Raw genomic sequence first — 19971 nt, forward strand, 5'->3', positions numbered from 1 at the left:
CCGCCTGCCCTCGTACACCCCCGTCCTTGTGCCCCCTCCCATACTTGTAACCTATCCTGCCTTTAGGGTTTGTGCGGTGCAGCTGAGGGTGGCGGCCTCAGCCCCAGCCAGGCGCCCGCGGTGCCGGGGCTAGAACCGAGCAGTGCCGCGCCAGCCGGGCAGCGATCCCCCTCTCCACCCCCGTGCACACGAGCCCGACAGCGAGGGAGGGCACGGGAGCCCGGGAGCGGCGGGCAGCTGAGCCGCAGCGTCAGGCGCGGCACTGGGGCGGGCAGGGGCGGAAGGGGGCTCAGAAACAGCGTGAATCATCTCCCACTCTCTCCCTCGCCCACCATTTACACCGCTCGCTCCCTCCTTCTCCCCCTCCCTTCTTCCCTCCCTCCCTTCCCACCGATTCTGTCTCACTCGTTCTCTCTCTCCTCCTCTCCCACTCACTCTCTCCCCTCCTCTCCTCTCCCACTCACTCTGTCCTCTCCTCCTCCTGTCTCACTCTTTTCATTCTTTCCCCTCCTCTCCTCTCCCGCTTTCTTTTCCCTCTCTCGCCCCCCTCGTTCCCCTGTCTCCCTTCTCCTCATCTCCTGACACTGCACTGCAGCTGCTCCTCCAGTCCAGTCCTGCCCGCTTCCCTCCCTCCTTTCCCTTCCCTCCCCCCGGGTGCCAGATAAACAAGGCGCGCAGCATCCTCGACAATCCCGATCTTAGCTCTACATTTTCGAAAAGGACAAGAGAACGGGACAAGCCCCCTCCCCTCCTCCTCCTCCTCCACCCCCTTCCTTCTCCTCCTCCTCCTCCTCCTCCCCCCTTCCCTCCCTGCCCCCCCACCAGAGAAGGGAAGAGACAATTCTCCTCCGAGCAGCAGCAAACATGATGGCGGCAGCTCCCATCCAGCAGAACGGGACCCACACCGGGGTTCCCATAGACCTGGACCCGCCGGACTCCCGGAAAAGACCGCTTGAAGCCCCCCCTGAAGCCGGCAGCACCAAGAGGACCAACACGGGCGGTGGGTATATCCTCTGTCACCTCCCTCCCACCCCCACCCCCCCCGCCCTACCCACCCACCTCTCCGCTTCCCTACCTGCCTGCCTGCCTCTTCCAATCCCCCACCCCCCCCCCCCGCGCCCAAAGATTCCCATTTCTCTAATGTTATCATTCATCAAAATGGCGTCGGTTTTCAGCATCTACCAGTCTTTTTATTTAATATCCACGCTGGGGCTGCACAGCCGTGACCCTACGGAGGCGAGGAGGGAGCACAAGGGGCTCCTGCAGCCCAGTTATCTCCCTCGCCCGTTTAAGGATGGGCGACAATAAATGGCAGCTGGAAGGAGACGGCAAACGCTCTTCCCTCCTTCCACATCCTCGGGGTCGCAAGTTGAATTTCAGCCTTGCCGTGCGTTTTCCTCCTCCTTGGCCTCGCTTCCATTGTCAGCGCGTACACGGCGTGTGTTTGCCGTGCCGAGCCGGGGGCGAGGGCTGGCTGGTGGCGGGGGGAGTCGCCCCTCGGCTACGGGGACTCGCTAGTTAACATCCTGCTGTTCCTGGAGGAGATGAGTTATAACGGGACCAGCATCTCCTTTATCCGTTTGCACTGGAGTCGTCATAACAATGCACCGAGGCAGAGGTGAATTTATTTGCCCAATGTTGAGAGCAGTGGTCTGGCTATGCATAGTGCATGGTTCCCCAGCTATGGTAATACGGGTGGGCACCACTGTCACACACAGGCACTAACTGAGACGCTTTGTAGTCTCAGGGAAGAGAAGTATTGTGAACTTAGATAATTTCTTCTGCTTAGGGGTAAAAATAACCCCAAAGAACCAACTTTATGAAACACGTTTCGTGATATTTTGATATCCGTGCCAATGGGACATTGCCATAATTGCTGGGGAGAACACAAGTCTGGGGAACCAGCGTATCCCTGTTGCCTTGCACTTCTTCAGAGACAGTTATGGAAAGGTCCTCGGACTTCAGTGTAGCTGGATTTAGCTGTGGCATGAGGGTACTGAAAATTTTGCAGTTTTCAAATCAGACTGGGATCCTTTTTTTCTTTCTCCCCTCCATTCACTCTATATATTTTTTCCTGTTTTGATGGTGTGCTAGTGGTGGGTAGAGGACTGGCGTTGTCTATCTTGTCACCTTTTAAGTGTATTTAAAATAAGTGACTTAGGCTTTTGATCAATTGGGAAAAATTCTTCTTAGTGTCCTTTAATTAATGAGCTTAAAAGAGATCATTGTCGCTTAAGAAGTGCTAAAGGAATACATGAGGATTACTTAGGCGAGTGATTCCATCCTCACCATGTTGAGTTGTTTTCTTGGCAGTGGCTGAAATGCTTGGAATAAACCCCCACATTTTGGGTGGGTTATTTGGTAGCAGAGTAGTCGTTTTGCTCACTTAAGAAGAATGCAAGCAATAGCTAATTGCTGTTCTCATGTGTTTGCTAATGACAAACAAATAGCCCATTAAAATTTACAATTCGTTCTTTCCTGGTTTTGTCATTTCTTTTGCAGTATTTCCAAGGAAGGTTGTAGTTGTCACTAACCACGTTTTCATGCAGGGCTTTAGTTTTTTTAAAGGGGTCTGATCATTTCTGCATGCTGTGGTTACCATTGCAAAAAAAAGAAAAAAAAAAGGCAATCTACCTTTGAAATATAATTGCAATATTACTCTTTAACTGAATTAAGGAACCTCTGTGGGTTCTTTGCTTAGAATAAATGTAGATATTTTAAACTGTCAAAGGCATAGCCTAAACATGTCTTGTATAATGACGCAACTGGTTAGATATAAATGCATGAATTAGTGGATGTTACCTTTTGTTTATTTGTGGGTCTGGGAAGGAAAAATGACAACTTATAAGTCATATTAACCATGCATATCTCAATTTTTCAGAGGATGGCCAGTATTTTCTAAAGGTCCTCATACCTAGTTATGCTGCTGGATCTATAATTGGGAAGGGAGGACAGACAATTGTTCAGTTGCAGAAAGAGACTGGGGCCACCATCAAGCTGTCTAAATCCAAAGATTTTTATCCAGGTAGGTGCAAAAATTAGCCAATTATTTTATTTTTAAGTTCTCCGGCATGTATGTACATTTCAGTGTGTTTCATATATTGATGGTCAAGTGCAGCAGGAAGCATTGTCTCAGAAAAGTATGTTTCAAAGTGCAATTGTGAATATAAATATTCTGTCTGTTTTGGCTTATGGAATGGACTGAACTGGATGCTAACTGCTTGAAAGAAGTTTAAAGTCATTTACAGTATTTCTGCAAAAGATTAGTTTCATTAACATTGACTGCTTTATTTTTTATTTAAAAAAAAATCTAGCTTTTAGGAACCAATGTGACAGGTGGCGTAAAGATAATTGTTTGTTTGAAGTTTCCAGACATTATAATGACAATTAAGCTAGAATGAGTAAAAATGAGAGACTGCCTCGTAAAGAATGGGCCATTTACTTTAAATCCATTATGTACCTTCTTTCTGCTTCACTGCTTTGTTCATTGGCTCTGGAGTGAAGTAAAGAGGACAAGTGCTGCTCTTTAGATATTCTTTATATTGTGTTTATCATGATGGTGGAAGAAAACTCTATTATAAAACTTAAATACTTTGGATGAATAAAAAAATTAGCATTTTATATTAGCTGTATTAGTGCACAAGAAAAGTTTTTAATATTTGAGTATAACAATAATAAATCCCTGAATTAGCATTCCTCCTTTATAAGATTTCTGAAGAGGGAGTCTTATATAATGATAGACAAGATTTACCTTCTGCAGTTGAATAATTGGGGAATTTTTCCAAAAGATAAACAAATTAGCATTCTGTAATTGAACTTTGCTCTAGAGGACTTTCTAAAAACTGATGCAAAATAACATAGCTGATACTTTTGTCTTTTGATTTTGTTATTTTTGAAGAGTAACTGGTGGTTTAGAATTGAGTTCACTAGCTGTTGCTAACTTTTTTTCTTTTGGAAAATAAGAGCTGCTTTGCATTTGCTCTGTTTTAACAAGACTGAATTCTACAAAATAGCAGAGGCAGTTGGTATGGATGTAAACAGAGCACTAACGTTGGAGCATTTAGCTTTCCTGTTCTCTGACTTTACAGTCAGGCAGAGGTGGATAACTTTTTATTAACAGAGATATTTTGGTCTATTTACCAATATGATTGTTGATGTGGAAATTCTAATGCACCTGTTGTACATCTCCTTATTGAATGTAGTTTATAATACTTAAAAGTCAGAGATTGAAGTGCTGAATGTAGATTTTTTTTTTCTGTTGGAAGTTACATCTTATGAACTGATGCTTGTTGCTTTTGAAGCTTTTTTTTGACTTTTTTTTTAGAAAGGTAGGAAAAACATGATCCTTTTTTGAAAGGTATGTTAGGATAAAAAAAATCAATGTAGAATTGTGAAAACTCTTGGAAGAAATAAAGCATTCTAAAGAGCCTGATTGCAGAATTAATAACATAATCTGGGTAAAGAGCTGCAATAGTAAATTAAATTCACTGTCAATAGATGAAAATGAAATAGATTTTCTGCATTATACATGAGGGGTTATCAGATATGCAAGGATGTTACAGAAAATTGGTGTTTATGAAGAATATTCCAAATACCAAATTATGAGCCTTTTCATTTTACTACAGTTTATTTACACTCACTTGGAAAGGATGCTCCAAAGATTAGATCTTTTGTTCAGTGCTCCAGTATAGTTCCTCTGTTTTTGGATTAAGTCAGAATTACTTTTTTTTTTGTGTAGGAAACTGTAAAGATGCAGCAGTAGTAACAGAAGAACCTTTGAAAAATAAAAAATCACAAGCTAGAATGACATGAGAAAAACATTTGCGACATAAACATATTCTCTCTCAAAATCAGCAGCAATAATATAAATAACTAGGGCAGGGACACTCAAACATTTTCACAGTAACAGGTGCAAATGAAGTTCCAGTTCGACTTTCTACAGTCTGCCTTGAATTTGCAGCCACGTTGTGTCATATGCAAAGTGAGTGTTTTCAGGAAGTTGGCGACTGATACCTGCTAAAGCATGGAGCAGGGATGGGAAATGGATTCCAGCGTGGCTAGCTCTTGTTAGTATTTCTGTTTGTGTCTGACCACCAGCCCATGGAATTTTCAGAGGTCCTGTCATTCCTTGAGCTGATGGCTTTTGGGTTTCTTCCAGACTCTCTTGCTCATATAACATTAGGGAATACAAGCCTTATGAAAGAGCTAAGATGAAGCTATGATTTATTTTTCTTACGAAGTTTTTTAAACAATTGCTGTTTTCCTAATAGATCCTTACCTCTAATGCTTGTGACTACAAATATGTTTTATGTATGTTTCCCTGTGGAATGTTCTGTCGTTGAAGCTTCTATGAAAGTTTTCTGTATTTCCAAAAAGTTTTAGAAAAGTGAGTAAGTTCCTGTTTGGAAAGGAGGAAGGTGCTTGTAATACAGAAGTTACGAGTAGTTCCTATGATCTAATAGTGTTTTTTTCTTTTCCCTCTGTGATATAGGACTTCAGTATGCAGACTGATTTCTGTTGGAATTATTTTTGTGCGTCAAAAGGTGACATAATTACTGAAGAATTATATGGCAGCTCTAATTACAAGAAATTGAAGGAAAAAACAGCTTTGCATTGAACATTTTAGTTTACAAGACAGGAAGCAGTATACAAATACATTACTTTCCACTACAGTTTTATTTTTGAGTACGCAATTTATTGTTCTCTTTTCAGGTTACGTGCTGACTTTTTCTTGTTGTCTGGACTCCTGCAATTTGACTTTGGATATTCTGATTCTTTTCTGTTCAGGCATGTCCCCCAAGACTAGCAGAAATAAAATTAAAATGGCAAAATATGCCCTACTTTTAAGCTAAATGGTGCTGATCCTTCTGCATAGAAAGTACAGTGTGTATTGACTTACTAGGTTTTGGATCAAAAATTAAGTACAGGTTTAGCCAAGTTGATACAGAAAGTGGCTATTCTTTCACGCTATTATAATATATGGTTTTTTTGAATAATAGAAGAAAGATGATTTCTGTTGTCTGAAACTGTCATTGCTTATGTGTTTCTCATTCTGCATTTTAGTGAGCACGGGACTCAAAGCCACTCAGGCCATGTATATTTCTCCCTTGTGAATGCTGCCGTGCACTCTCTCTCTCTTCCTCTCTCGTGCACAGACTCTCTCCCTCTCCCTCCCTCTCTGCATTCCCGCCCCGGTCTCACAAATGCACACACATGCACAAAATTATGTTACATCACATCGTGTTGTTTATCTTGCAACAGGATCTTGCCTGATCTGAACTTGGTGCTTGAGTGAATTTGAACTTGGTTAGTGTTTTTCAATTTATTGGAATATGATGTCGTAGGTGTACTTAAATTAGATCATATCAAGAGCAGAGATTAATAAAAGCATAATTAAATGGGGGATAAGATTTTACTGGTTTTAGCAACATATTGGATGTGTTGTTCTTATAGCAGATTTCTAGTCAGTAATTATATCAATGTTTGGAGAATATAAAAGGTGGGAGTTTGCTCTCCCATCTCATGCAGACAGTGTATGAAGTAATGTGTGGCTATTTTGTTCTTTTACCAAGGGGCTTCTGTTTTTAGATGTTTTCTGTTTAAATATCAGATTTTTTTGAATTGTCCATGTGTTATGGGAGATAGTCTAGCTAATATTTATGTCAGTGCCCTTCTGAAAAATCTTATTCTGACTCTTAAAGACCTTTCAAAACCATTGAATGTGTAAGTAACACATTAAGTTACAGGAATTTATAATTAATAATCTTATAGCATCATTACTCCTATAAACTGCGAGGAAGGAGAAAGGTGTAATATATCAAGCTTGGCTCTCCATTATTATTTCCTTTATAGAAATAGAGTTTATCATGTGAATTGGTAACTCTTAAAAATAACAAAATCTAGTAAGGAAAGAAATGTTTTAAAAAATCAACGCTTGAAATAATGTTGATGTGAAATACTGCTTTTTCAGCTGTGGAAAAGAGTAGCAGAGTTAGAAGCAAGAATGGCTTTAGTTAATACCTGTCTGTTGTGCTGGTTCCTTGAAGGGCTTTGTCATACATCAATAAATGCATTTCATTTTTTTTCTTGATCCTACTTTTTTTCTTGAAATGTTGACATTAGCTAATTAGATACTACATAAGTATATATCTAAGATTTTTAGATTCTGATGCAAACATATGAGTTAATTCAGGGATAATGGGGCTGAGGAAATTACTAAATATTGAGTAGAGATTTCAGAGGTGGAATCTAGAGCTGTATAGATTTTTAAAGTAATCACTGATCTTTGTACTAGTTTAAAAAAAAAGACACCAACCACCAAAATCTCCCAAGTGTTGATTGCCAGCTGTTCAGAGAGATAATTCTCAGTTGGACAGTTGTCTGTTGCCTGGTTACTGAAACAGAATAAAAAAAAAGTTAGCTTGTTAGCCAGCAGGTCTGTAGTATTTTGCATTTAAAAGGAAGCTGAAACTGACTATGTAACTTAGTAGGATCTTGAGATTGTTACATATCTAACTTGTCCTATGTACTATCATTTAACAGATGGCAATTTGGTAGGCTTAGAGAAATTTTGAGAAGTTAAAGTAGAAATTTGGCACTCTTTTTTTTCTACCTGTAGGGACTTATTCATGTTAATGAGTAAATCAACTTTGACATAGTAAATGGCTTTGGTTTGCAAGAAAGTGCTGTGTCTTTGTCTTGTATAGAAAGGTTTATAAGAACTTCTGACAGATTTGGAATGGTTAGTCCAACTTGAATAAATGACACAGGCTAACTAACTTTGTTGTCAAAATAAAAAGAATAGGTTGAGGACAGCTGTTATGACATGGAAATGCCGTATTTTAACTTTTCAACATTTTCATTGTGATTGGTTTTATCTAGGTTTCAATATAATTAAAAACTGAAGTATTTTTAGTAGGTTAGAAAGGTTATGTAGATGAAGATGCTTCTAGTAACAGCATTGTTTTTTGATAAAGTCAGGATTTCTGTAAAGCAATTACTATTAAAAAAAAACAAAAACAAGACTTAAGTATTTCCCTTTCAAGAAGTTTAACACTTCCATACAATAATTTAATAGTTTTTTGTAGATAGATCCAAGTTTTAATGGATTTTTGATAGAGAATAGGTGTTAGAGATAATATTTAAAAAAAAAACATAAACAGGGAATGTCTGAATCTCTTGTTTTCCTCTTCTCCCTTGTGCAGTAAACAAAACACGTGCTTGCTTTTCTTAATGGATGCAACCTGTACCAAGCAGTGTCTTTTTCAAATACTCTTTGATATTTGTTTGTTCTTTACTTAATTTCATTAGCTTAGATATTGTCCTCAGTAGTTGACTAGAGAATTTTTGTCAGTGATCAGTAGCTTTTTTGGCCAGGGAAGAAAACCTTGGATTTAGTGAATTTGTCAGACTGGCCTCCAGAAATGGAGCATAGAGTGTTGGGGAAGAGGGCTTGCACCTTGTTGCTATCACATTTCTGTCTTTGGACACAGCTCTCACATAAAGTTAAGCAACCTCTATAAAGATTTGGCTGTCAAATATCATTGTTGCATCTTGCAGCAGTGCAGTCAGCTTTCCAGTCCCTGTTTGAATTTATTTTTTTCTTAGCATTTATCAGTAGGCCAGTGGGAATTAATGACTTGGTGAGGAGTATCACAGTTGCCTAGTGCTGGAATGCTGCAGGTAATTGGGCTGGACTGGTGAGAGCTGTGGCCGTGTGCTTCTCACGTTGCACTGCAGCTGCTGTTGATCTTAATTAATCTGACCCTCGGAGGCTGCAGTGTCATGGTATAAAACACAGTGCATATTAGAAATTGGAAGGCTGCTTTTCTGACTCTTGTTGATGGCCATGTTTCTAGGTAGGCCTTTTGGTTTTTCTAATTGCATTTGTTTGACACTGGCATAAAATTCGTAACGTACTTCAATCTAAAACTGTAATATGTTTTTCCTGTTTATCAGATTTATCTATTGAGTAATGAAGCTGATGCATGTGTTTTTGAAATGTCATGGTTATAATGGATTTAGTAAAAATATTTCTGCTTATTCTGGCAACAGCTATTGTCCGTAAATGAAAAGAGTTATACTGTGTCTGGTATGAATTTCTGGTGTAGTATACTGTGTTCTGTAGTGGGAATGCTTAGCGCTTGTTTTATTTAGCCCAGTCTTGTGGTTAAGGACTTCTAGTAGTATGGAAACATGGAGAGTTGGAATTTGGTGTTGGCAAATGGAATCAATTAGTGTGCTGTGCATGTGCAAGGTTTTTAATTTACTGTTGATATATGACTGTCTTCATTCTGACTGCATGACATAGCTTTAGGAAAATAGGAGGTTCCTTACAATTCACGCTGGTATTCAGGGTAATTTTCTTTCTCCCAGTGGAAATCTCAAATTATACTATAACCTAGAGATTTCATAAGTGTTCCAGTACAGATTTGTGTAGCTCTATTCCATCCCATTTTTGTTTTGATTTTGGGGTTTCTCTGTCCCAACTTGTGATTATTCATGGCATGATAAAGATCAACTACATTGCTTGTATTTTGACTAAAAATAGAGAAAGGATTTTCAGAATACTCTGCTTTAAATTTTCCCTGTATTTGATAAACACATTAAATATTTTAATACATAAAAATCACAAGATCTAAATTCCTATCCACCATGATCTTGTTTTCACTGTAACATATTGATAATTATGGTTGAATCTTACTGGAGTTTACTTAATATTAGGTGTGCTGCTCTTGATAATAGCCAAGCATTGCAATTCTTTGCAAGAACTTACCTGATTGCAATGTCAGTTTAAGGCAATCTTTGGAGATACATCTATGGAAATCAGCTCCCAGCTGTACAGTGCTAGCATGCTTTGTAGTCTTTGAGTATGGATTTATCACTCTTTGCTTGAGCTAGTTATTGTTCTTCTTGACTGCTGAATTGCAGTAAATATGTGTAAGGTTTAAGTGTTCTGCATAATTGATGGATAAAATAAAGTCTCCTTTGTGGAAGGTTGGAGAACCTTTCTTCTAAGTTGATGAACATGAACCTAGGTTGATGTAGGTGATGTGAGTAACTAGTTGTGTGACCAGATAGCTCTTGAAAGAGCAGTATGCTAGGGACCAGGTTTAACTTTAAACATTGGTGGTATGATTGACCTGTAGTCAGATCCCTTGTAAGTGAGAGATACTCTTGTCAACTTATGTATGTGAAAGTGTAACATTATGTAACATTAGCATTTGTTGGATATAAAGGAGTATGCATCTTGGACAAAATTTCATATTTACCTGGTCTTATAGGTTTTGATTTTGAAAAGACTAAACATCTGTTTTTCATCGTTGATCTCTCACTGCATCCTGCAGGGCCTGTCATCTCAGCATTGACAGGATCAGATGAAAAATACAATCGATGTGTTGACATTTTTTTGAGAATCACTCAGGTAAGATTACTTGTTATACAGAACTACAGTGAAATTCATGGCTGCTGCTAATATTTCACCAGTTGGAGCCTTTGCATTCTCAATCATTAATTAAATTAGATACTGAGGTTCTCTGCATGTTCCCTTGTTTCTATTTTAAAAGCACTTTTTGTGCCTTGCTCAATGCCATTTAACTCTCTTGTAATTTCCCACATAAAGAGCTTCACACATTTGTACTCTTTTCCCCCACTTGATAGAGTGGCACCTGTTTGCTTGAATGAAGAACCATAGTGCACACCTCCAAAGCTCTTGGAAGATTTGTATGTATTTTTTCATTCTCAAGTAGTGACTTTAGTCCTATTTAGATTCTTCATTGGCAATAGGGGGGGAAAATCACTGTGGAGAATCAGATAAGCAGGTGCAGCAGCAATTTATCATCTTCCCAGTGTGTTCTAAATTCTGGCTTTTAAATTGCACATGAAAAATTACAAATATTTAACTGAATGTACAATGGTGGAGTTATTATTTTTATAACACAAATTATTGGAAAAATATATATATATTAAGTCTTGCACTGGAAAAGTAGGAAATGGCATGTGTCCATTCAGTTGGCTTTGTTGAGTGTCCAGTGTACTTACAAAATTAAGGATGTTACCAGAGTGTATTCCAAAAGACTTGGGCTATGAAATGTCATGGCTGTGAGAGGAGGGCGAGGAAGGACCAGTTGGGCCATGTGCCAATGTTGGTGCTTGATCTAACGGTGGTTTACGTTTTGTCCCCATCTGTAATCTGGTGTTAGGGAGTGCCAGAGTGCAGGTAGGGTAGTCTATAGTACAAGTAGAAGCAGCAGCAGCAATTCAGGTGCTGCCATGGATACTGTTTTGGCAGCAGTATTGAGCTGGAGTTATAGAATATTTATGTTTTATTGTAATCTGGCAGTCTACCAACAATTTTCCTGAGGAACACCAGAAAAAAAAAAAGGGAAATAGGAAATAGGTGGCTTTTTAGTGGAGTTATGACCTGGATTTGAAGAAAACTTCTGTGGAACAAGAGAGAGTCTTCCAGCATTCTGTCTGTGCTGATTTTTCAGAGATCTGCCATGAAACGCTGCTACTGGATGCCTTAAAGCTTTATAAAAATGATTTGTTGCAAGTGTTAGATGTAGAACACGTATGGGGTTTGTTTTCTGCCTTGCATGTGTGTGCACACTTCATTCTTTGAATGTCTTCTACTTAACATTATTAGGTGAACACTTGGCGACTCTGTCAATCTCAAGCAAAATTTGTATTTCCCAGGAATTCCTTATACATATATGATTTCCTACTTTTGATTCTTTTACTGTGCATGGCAGTACACTGAAGTCTGCCAGTTTTTTGTTGAGATTAGTCTTTGTCAAATAACATATAATTTTCAGCATAGCAAAATACTCAAAGAAGAAAGAAAAAGGAAGTATTAACTTTACAAAGATTCCTTTTAGGGGTATATGTTTTTGTGTTTTTTTTTTAATATTGGTGATGCCAAGTGCTCATCTAGTATTTGCACTACTTTTAACAATAATAAAACACACACTTTATAATTTTATAAGATTTGTAAGTTCTGTATGGATACATCTATGACTAGCTGTTCTAGTAAGTGCCAACATGATATATTATACATTAATTATTAATGAATAATTTTTTTTATTTATTGATTCATAGCTAGAAAGACAGTTCTTTCCCTGAATAGCTAGAATTTAGAAGGAAAAAATGGTTCCTCTGATTTTAAATCAGAGTGTTAAAAATATTTGAGTGTATATAGAAATATGCGTAATTGCTAGTCTCAGAACTTTAGTCTTGCATGCACTTGATGGTAGAAAAATCAATTAAATAGGCAGCTATATTTGTCCCGTTAGGTTTCCTGTACCTTTGGAAAACAAACCCCTTCTGTTTATGCAAATGTTTTGTACCCTCTAGTCTAGGAGACAGAATGGATAGTGGTAACAAGGTCGGTGTTTGAATTAAGCAAGACATTTATAACTAGCTTATTTTTATTCCAGTTTTTTAAATGGTGCTTTGTTGATTAGTAACAACAAGATTCTATTGTTTCTATATTATCTTTTCTAATAGCTCTTTTGTCTGATAGTAATTACTGGTTGAAAGAATGTTAGTTGTGATGTTCAGAAGTAGTTGCATATAGTTATATGGGCTCCTAAGATAACCAAGGACTTTTTTTTTCCTGTGAAGTATTGAAGTATAGGAGTTCAGAGTGGGTGGTCTTAATGCTCTTGGTACTTAGAAGCATGCATGTTAGTTTGGATGGGTTTTCCCTGTTAAGGATCCTAAGAAAGCATACAGGATTTTTGGTGTAAATTAGTGTATATTTGTAGGACTGGTTTTGTGTTACAAGGTTTTCATATTTCAAGCTATGGTTACTTGGGAGTGCAGATAAGCTGATGATGGCCATCTGATATTCAAGTCAAGTGTGCTTAAAACTACAAGTATTTCAGGAACTATATCAAATTCTGTATTTTTAGGATGACCTACTTCAGTAAGTCTAGAAAGAGGTGTGATGTTGCAATGCTGATTTAGAGGAAATAGTGCTATTAATAATTATCTGCTGAATTGTGATGCAGTTTATTGACAAACCAAGGCATACTTTGAAGTGATTGATGCCAGTTTGAAAAGAAACAAGTGTATCTGTAGGTATTCTGGAATTCTCATAGGTAAGTCTCTATGTAGTAGGAAATACCAGGATACCTCAGAAAATTTGAGAAGATTTTATCACTCCATATTGAATAATTTCTAAAGTTTCACTCTGCTTTGAGGAGATTTTCTTGTGTTAATCCCTTTAGAGTGCAGTAGTTTTCACATGGCTTTTTCACGTGCTGGATTCTAAGGGTTTATAATTTCCCCCATTTCTTTCTCCTTTGCTCAAAAGCAAAAGGATTTCATATTGGATTCTGTATAGATGTTTCTCTGAGTTAGAAGTATAGAAAGTTAGAAAGGTTAGAAATTAACTTGTGTTGCCTGTTTCAAAATATGAGACATTCCCAATGTTTTCCCTCTTCCACTGGAGAAATGGAGGAATCTTGCTGGATAGGCCATGCTAGAATGCTGAAGATAGTTAAAAATATGTATTTAATCCAGAAAATACTACGTGTATGCTGCTTATTTGGGGAAGTCAGTGGTTGTCTGAATAAGTATTTAATTTCAATTTTTAGACTTTGAGTTATTTTTAGACCTCCAAGTTTTCCTACTACAAATCTTTTGAATTAGTAGTAGTAGTTCAGCATGTGTAAATGCTGAAAAATGAGTAGTTTGTTTTATAAGCATTTTAACATGTATATTTTTTTACTGCTGCTTTTATACTTGCTCTTAAGAATAGGAATTCTGCCATTGTAACCATCACTGATGAATTCAAAGAAGTAAAACTCCCAGTTTTTGGGTGGGGTGAAGATGTTTGGATGCAGTGAAAACCTGATGAGTTGTTTCCATTCTTTGTTTTGCTTGAGGTCAAATATTCCCCTAGAGGTGAGCATTTCTCCAGTTCTCCAGGTACAGTTCTTCCATTTTTCCATTGCTGAAGTTCTAGTACCTTAAGCAAAAAGAAATAAAAATTCTTTTTTGTCCCTTAAGCATGAGAACTGAAAATTATAATTTCTTTCTTATTTGCTGCTGGCTCCCACGAGAGTAAGTGGAGACACTTGTACAAAGGCAGTAATAATACCAGTAGTTTCTGTATACAAACATTAAATTCAGGTAAGTATTGAATTTATGCAAGGTGGAATACACCTCCAGTCTGCTTAATCCTGAAGTACTGTGTGTGTTTAAACATAGGGATAGATTATTAGTAGTGAATTTTTTAGAGATATATATATATATATATATATAGTGTGTGATTCTACTTTAGGCCTTTTGGTAAAAGGCTTCTGTCTGTCGTTTTGTAGCAGATGGATGCTTTGTTTTGGTTTTTTTTGTGGGGTTTTTTCCCCCTGGTGCTCATTTATGGTAGTTAAGATTTACTGCTGCCTTTTCCCCTGAGAAGAGTTGTGTTCTTACCGTTTTCTAGGCTTGCAAACAATTATAATTGAACTTTTCTCAGCTGGCTAGAGGTGTTTGAATCTGTATTTGGATATGTCTTTCTACCTACATTCGGTTCTATTATAGTCAATGGAATTATGGACAAAGGAATAATGCATGTGTTTTGGTAAGGATAATGTAGGGTGCCTTTTCACTTATAAATAGATAGTCAGGTATTTATCAAAAATAGGTATATTATAAAGATTGCCAGTATGAACTTGCTAAATATACATATTTTCCCTTTTGGGGTAGGAGTTTCATAGTATTTTCTTTTTGTTCATGGTCCCTTTGCAAGGAAAGCTACACTGTTTTAAAACTTCCTTTTAAATTTTAGTGCAGATATGGAACCCTTACTAATGCCAAAAGCAGAGCAAGTGATAAAAATTTAGTGTATATAATCAACAATTTTTTGGAATTTTTTTATTCTTTGCTTAAAAATGGCCTGGTTTTCTGATCTTTATGCATAGATTGGCTCTTTAATGTATTTGTAAATCTCTTCAGTAATTCTATATAGAAAAACACTGTCTTTATGTTAGTGTATGCCAGTCTTGCTAAAAGATCCATTTTAAAAGAAGTGCTAGATCTAATCCAGATTCAGTTACAAATTCTTTTCCAAGTAAACGTTTTCTAAAGTCTCCTACCATTTGTAAATAATTGCTCTTGCTACAGCTACTAATTTTTGTCTTTTATTTTGATGTACGTGATTGATTTTAGCTTTGAAAGGTATAAATCAAAATTTATGAAGTATGGAACTTGTCAAAAATTATCTAAACAATTAGTGGGAAGGATTCTGTAAAGTTTTAATATGAAATGCTAAAAGGCACAGGAAAGCTTTCTAAAAATAAACTCTAAGGATATATTTGCATTTTGGCTTAAAATAGTAATCATGAAGTCAAATTGCCCTATTTTTGGTTATTATTACATAAAGTGTTTTGACTCATGTTTTAGAAAGATTATTTGGACTTTTTATTGGGGAAGACTTGAATTATATATGGAAGAAATCAAGTCTATTCACCTTCCAGCTTGTCATTAAGAAAATTTAAATACTTAAGGTTTTCCCATATTCTGGGTAGTACAGTTGTTTACACAAGTCTTTGTACTTTTAATAATATTGTCCTTACTTGTTTATTGAAAATAGAAACCTAAAATATCTTGTGGGGTTCAGATTCTAATGCCTTTCAAATTATTTCAGAAAAAAATTAAAAGTAATTTTTGCATGTGTTAAAATTCGAGCTTAATAGAAACCTTTTGTAAAGGTAATTGCAGGTTCAAGGACTTTATGCTCATTTCAAACCGGATAAAATTGGGGAGGCACGTTTAATTAAATTCTTGTATGAATAATTACTCTCGTGTTTGTGATGTAATCTCTGTTTTTTAGAGTAAGACAGTATGTTCAAAGGTGTCCTGATATCATCTGCTTTCTGTTGAAATTATCAAATACACCACCTACAGTTTGTGAGAACTAAGGGAGACAGTGGAAAAGGCATTTGATGACTGAGTGGCATACCTTTATTTTTTACTCTTAGACAAGAAACAAAAGTATTTGGAATGGCTGCTACAAAGTTATTTGTCTATTAAGGTGCTAGCTGTTAGCACATTTTTATTTTTATTGTCTAAAAATACATGGTCCTGTTTGAGTTGGAAAAGGAGAGATTAAGATTATATAATGTTTCATGGTAATTATGTGTGAGCTCTTTGCTTATTTGCACAAAGAAACATTAAAAAAAATCCCTCTGAACAGCTGAAGTGACATGAAGCACCAGCTGGGGAATCTGAAATCAAATATTTTAGGGCATGATTTGTACTAAACTGCAATTAGAATGTATGATTCTGCACTCGCAATTGTTCTGAGTGAGGTCAAATTGCATATGAAGGAACACAAGTGATGACTGTCTTGACTGCAACTGATGTCTGTACATGTGCTATTTCACAGTATTTTTTATTCACATTCAAAACTGGGGGAATGACTAACTTGATTGTTTTGTCTGTTTATTGTCAGTTAAGACTTAGTGTGTCAATAGGTGAATTAAAGAGTTGAAAGGAAGAAAAAATTGAAAATACCCTTTTAGATAAATGTTCTTAAAAATTTAAAATTAATTTTTCACCCAAATATTTTAATAATAGCAATGTAAAGAGCAATTCTGAAACATCAGAGACTTGTTCCAATGTATTTTTTTCTCTTTTAATTTTTCTTTTAACTTGTGCATGATAAAATTGCAATATTGACCTACTGGTATTATAAAAAGATAGCATTTTCTGTTTTCAGAAAAAACTGCATTTTGACACATTGTTTAAAAACTAGAACAGCTCTGCATATGAAAACACAAACTGTGATAATTAGATAGTATGCCATATGTGGTAGTTTAAGTTGGCATATATCTCAAATGGCATGTTTAATGTACTGTATTACTGGAATTAGTAATTTTACAGCTGAGAGCTGTTAATTCTGTTATGCTCATTCCCCCTGATGACCCTGTAGGTAATGATAGCAGACATTTTTCTTTGCAAAAGCCTGTTTCTGATAAAGTAAAAGTTATAGGCTGCTGTATTTTTAATGGAATCTTTGACTTGTGTATGTTTCTCATAATATTTTAGGTGTTTCTAACTACTTCAGAATTCTAAGATTTTCTTAAAATAAAGATACAGTTGGTATGGATGGATGGTCACATTTTTTTCCTATGAGGTATATGGAGTCAGGAAAGAAGGAAGGTCTGTTTTTTCCATACAGCTTTTTTTTTTCATCCATGTAGAACTTACCCAACTTTTTGTTAGGGTAAAAAATATTGTTAGCCCTAAGTGCTTGAGAATTGTGTATGGTGGTTAAAATCCACATACCTGTGGATTCTATAGTGCAGCTGAATATGGTCATGAAAAGTCAAGGGAGGAAAGCAAGTCTCTTGAGTACAACTGGGTATGCCTGAGATGGAGTTAAATTTTCCTTTGCATAGCAGCTTGTATGGTGTCAGGTTTTAGAGTTGTAACCAAAAAGTGTGGACAATACATTCATGTTTTAGCTCTTGCTGAACAGTGTTTGCACGGTGGCAGGGCCTGCTGTTTGTGACTGCCCAAGTCCCCAGTGATAAGACTGGGTGTGCCAAAAGAAGTTGCCCGGTGGAAAACCTGAGCCATCTCAAGCCACTCCATGCCATATAAGGTCCTTGCAAAAGAGGAGAAAATGAGCTGTAGTGGAGTGTTCAGCTAGCATTTTGATCAGAGAGAGGCTGGGAAATGGCCTGCCTGGGGACACTGGGGATTGCCTTTGCATCACCTCTTTGAGTCACAGAATCATAAGGGTTGAAAAACACTTAAATCCAACTGTCGTCCCACTAGCAGCACCACCAAGTTCACCATCAAGCCATGTCCTAAAGTGCCATTCCCACGTTTTTCTAACACTTGGAGGGAGGGTGACTCCACCATTCCTCTGAGCAGTCCATTCCAATGCTTTACACCCTTTCTGTGAAGAATTTTTCCCGATGTCTAATCTAAACTTCCCTGGGTGCAGCTTGAGGTCATTTCCTCTTATCCTGTCCCTATAGATGCCTGGGAGAAGAGGCCAATTCCCACCTGGCTGCAACCTGCTTTCAGGCAGTTGTAGAGAGCTGTAAGGTCTCCCCTGAGCTGCTGCTTCTCCAGGCTAAACAGCCACAGCTCCCTCAGCTGTTCTTCATAAAACTGTGTTCCAGACCCTTCACCAGCTCTTTTGCCCTTCTCTGGACACCCTCCAGCCACTCAGTGCCTTTTGTGTAGTGAGGGGCCCAAAACTGAGCACAAGATTTGAGGTGCAGCCTCACCAAGTGCTGAGTACAGGGAATGATCACTTCCCTGGCCCTGCTGTTGCAAGCCGGGATGTCATTGGTCTTCTTGGTCACCTGGGCATGCACAGGCTCATGTTCAGCTCACCAGCAACCCCAAGCCCTTTTCTGCCTTTTTGTGGGCTTTTTATTTTCTTCCTATTTTCATTTACTTTCTATAATATTTTTATCTTGACCCATGATTTTTCTTGGTTTGCTCTTAATATTTTCTTCTCCCATTCTGCTGGGGGAGTGGGTGAGCAGCATTATGGTGAGCTTTATCTGCTAGACAGGATAAAGCCCACCACAAGGATTATTATTCTTTTTGTGTAGTGCAAATATTTTGCCTCTCTAAAAATGTACAAGAAGGTTGAGAGACACACCCACAACTTCACTCAATTTTGTCTTTACGTACTGGCAATTACTAAGGGTTGGAAAAATTAATTCAGTTTACTGCTTTTGGGGCTGATTATGTCCTCATCTGTTTTCCTCTACAGACATTGTTGGTGTGGTTCTAGGCTGGGTATGCAAAAGGAGCATAGTTCAGAAAGCAACAGTGAGAGATCTTTTGGGAAGGAAATTCAAGTGAAACATTAGAAAGTAGGTGTGGAATGGACTTTGTAGTTTGGGGACTCCATTTCTCTGTTGTCCTTCCAGACAAATCCATAAAATCTCATAATCGTTACCCTTTTAATGCCTTCCACACTCCCCAAAACTGAGGTGATGCTTCCAGTTCCAAGCTCCTCCACAAGAGAAACACAGTGGAAAAGGGCTGAAACCTCTTTACTCGCTGAAGGGATGTCCTAAATAAAAAAGGATAAGGGTGACAAAGGAAAATGTGCCCTGTAAGCTTAGTGCCTGTCTATATGAGACTATTCAAACAAGCTGGTGGGAAGGTGAGACTTTGATAGCAAAGGAAAGGGGAAATATCTTTTTCCTTCATAAGAGAATGAAGTTTAAAAATAAGAATTGCTGTCCTTTTTGACAGAACTATTAACAGAACATGATACTCTGCAGTCATACTTTTGGGTCATTAAGTCCAATTCCAGCTTATTGCAGGTAGCTATCATTCATAATCCCACACTATGAAAGACCTTTTAAAGACAGGTAGGAACTTCAAAAATTGCAGAGCTTCATTAGCACTGGGGTTTGCTCTCACTCAGCCTTTTTTCATTAAATGTGTGGTTCCTTTCACAAAAAGAAATAGTACTAAGGTAACTTTTTAGCTTTGAGAAGTTCTGATTTAAAAGTCAAGTGACTGAGTGGGGTGTCACATGAATATCTGATTAAGTTCATAAATTAATAATGTGTGAGTTGAGCGTCAGTTTGATTGGTAATGAAAACTGTGTTGAAATTAAGCATGGCATTCTAGACTGTTCGACATTACCTTTAAATCAACCGTACTCTCTTCTATTTTGTGTGATATTGTGGTTATATTTTTATCCATGTTCTGTATGCTCCTCAGCCTTTTTAAAGCTGATTTCCTTTCTGTGCTTCAATTTGTGGTTTTCTAATTGTAATAAATATTTGTCTATGGAAAAGGTGATCAGTTGTCTCACCACCCCACCACCCCAAGCCTAAACTGGAACAGTGAAACTTAGACTCAAGTATTTGAAGGGCTTCAGATGTTCAATTTCCTTTTTACCTCTGTTGTAGGTGAAAAGGCTGTGGATATGGGGTTTTAATCTTGTAATTAAATGCCACCAGAGTTGTGTATGAG

The 19971-nt window shown here is 37.7% G+C and overlaps 1 protein-coding gene across 3 annotated transcripts in view; it reads left to right on the top strand.

The window, feature by feature from the left end:
- The first annotated feature begins 317 nt into the window (after window positions 1–317).
- NOVA1 (NOVA alternative splicing regulator 1) overlaps window positions 318–19971 on the top strand; it is a 138455-nt gene continuing 118801 nt past the window's right edge. For 2 of the 3 annotated variants that reach the window (XM_071426980.1, XM_071426981.1), the window contains exons 1-2: window positions 318–1000; window positions 2882–3025. In XM_071426980.1, coding sequence (XP_071283081.1) covers window positions 865–1000; window positions 2882–3025 — 280 coding nt within the window. In that variant the 5' untranslated portion in view covers window positions 318–864. Of the gene's footprint in view, window positions 1001–2881; window positions 3026–19971 lie in introns of those variants that run through there. The other variant, XM_071426982.1, reaches the window with a different exon arrangement.

The sequence above is a fragment of the Agelaius tricolor genome, unplaced genomic scaffold (assembly GCF_023055355.1).
Source record: "Agelaius tricolor isolate 1412-34295 unplaced genomic scaffold, bAgeTri1.0.p SCAF_5, whole genome shotgun sequence".
In the NCBI taxonomy this organism is placed as follows: domain Eukaryota; kingdom Metazoa; phylum Chordata; class Aves; order Passeriformes; family Icteridae; genus Agelaius; species Agelaius tricolor.